This window comes from Myotis brandtii, unplaced genomic scaffold (genome assembly GCF_000412655.1).
Source record: "Myotis brandtii unplaced genomic scaffold, ASM41265v1 scaffold691, whole genome shotgun sequence".
NCBI lineage: Eukaryota > Metazoa > Chordata > Mammalia > Chiroptera > Vespertilionidae > Myotis > Myotis brandtii.
The window spans coordinates 1,460,420-1,461,621 of NW_005370704.1; the positions used below are offsets into that span (position 1 = coordinate 1,460,420).

Below are 1,202 nucleotides of genomic sequence, written 5' to 3' on the forward strand. Positions count from 1 at the left end.
CCGCGTTACCTTCTTAGGCTCCTTGGGCTCTTTCTTGGCTGCTGGCACCGGGCTCTTCCCTGCGGGAGCGGGCGTCCGAGACGGAGGCTGCAGGGCCCCCAGGCTGGCACCCCCCCACACTGGGGGGGCCTCGGAGTCCTGCGGCATCCTCGGGGAGCCCTGTCCAAGCAACGCGGGAACCGGTTCACCTGGGGCACTGCCCAGGAGCCCAGAACATCCCTGAGAGATCGGAGAGCCAGAGCGAGGAGAGGAGAGGGAAGGAGGCGGGACGGGAGGGCAGCCCTGGCGCCCGGGCCAACCTGAGAGCCAGCCCACAAACAAGCGGCTCATCAAGGGGCATCACGGGACCAGAAGGCGGGCTCTGGGCCGGGAGAAACGGACTCCACGTACCCCGAGCGTCAAGACTGGTCAGGGAGCCGTGGGCGTTTTAATGAAAAATGTCCCTGGTCAGAGTCTGTTTTCAATAGTTAACTCTCATTTTCACTTTTCCAGGACAGAACACACAGTGCAGTTTCAACGACAGCGATCGCCTGCTGTCGGTGTCCGTGCTGAGCTGGACACCCTAGAGAAGGTTCCAGAAAGTGGCTGTAGACAGCATTTGTCCCGCCCGCTGGGCATCAGAGTAAACAGATGGTATTTACACCAAACAGGTCTGATAAGATGAGTCTGTTTCCAGGAACCCGGGGGGACTGCAGGGGCCCCGTGCAGAGCAGGTGCAGGGCCGGGGGGGCCGTAGGGGCCCCTAGAAAAGGTGCGGTGCAGTCACAGCGGCCGCCAGTGGTACTCCTCCTTCAAGCAGCGGCTCCCACACCAGTACATTCCCCTCCCACTGGTGTCTCCTCCCAGGGCCTCTCCTAAGTCAGCGCTATCTGCCCACTGGCAAGGAAGCCCCAGGACCCCGCCCTCGTCCACAGGGAGGTGGGAGGAGCCAGTACCGCATTCTCAGACTTGCCACCCAGATCCTCTTCCCTTCGCTCCGCCAGCGAGCCTCTCCCGCGGGGGTCCTGGGGCAGCGCTCCTGTCAATGGCAGAGAGGGCCTCTGTGACCGCGGAGCCGCCAGGCACAGGGCAGAGGGAGCCGGCACGGAGGGGGCATGCGAAGGCCGCACCCTCTCCATGCTCCGTGAGCACCAGGCCTGAGCGCCCTGACTGCAGGCTCCCCACCCGCCCCGCTCCCGGGACAGGAGACCGCTTCAGCTCTG

The 1,202-nt window shown here is 64.4% G+C and overlaps 1 protein-coding gene across 1 annotated transcript in view; it reads right to left on the reverse strand.

Moving 5' to 3' along the window:
* SEC16A (SEC16 homolog A, endoplasmic reticulum export factor) overlaps positions 1–1,202 on the reverse strand; it is a 29,984-nt gene that overhangs the window by 6,472 nt on the left and 22,310 nt on the right. Inside the window, exons 22-23 of the mRNA XM_014529702.1 lie at positions 936–1,018; positions 10–159 (exon numbers count right to left, since the gene is read on the reverse strand). Of these exons, the coding sequence (XP_014385188.1) occupies positions 10–159; positions 936–1,018 (233 nt within the window). The remainder of the gene's footprint in view (positions 1–9; positions 160–935; positions 1,019–1,202) is intronic.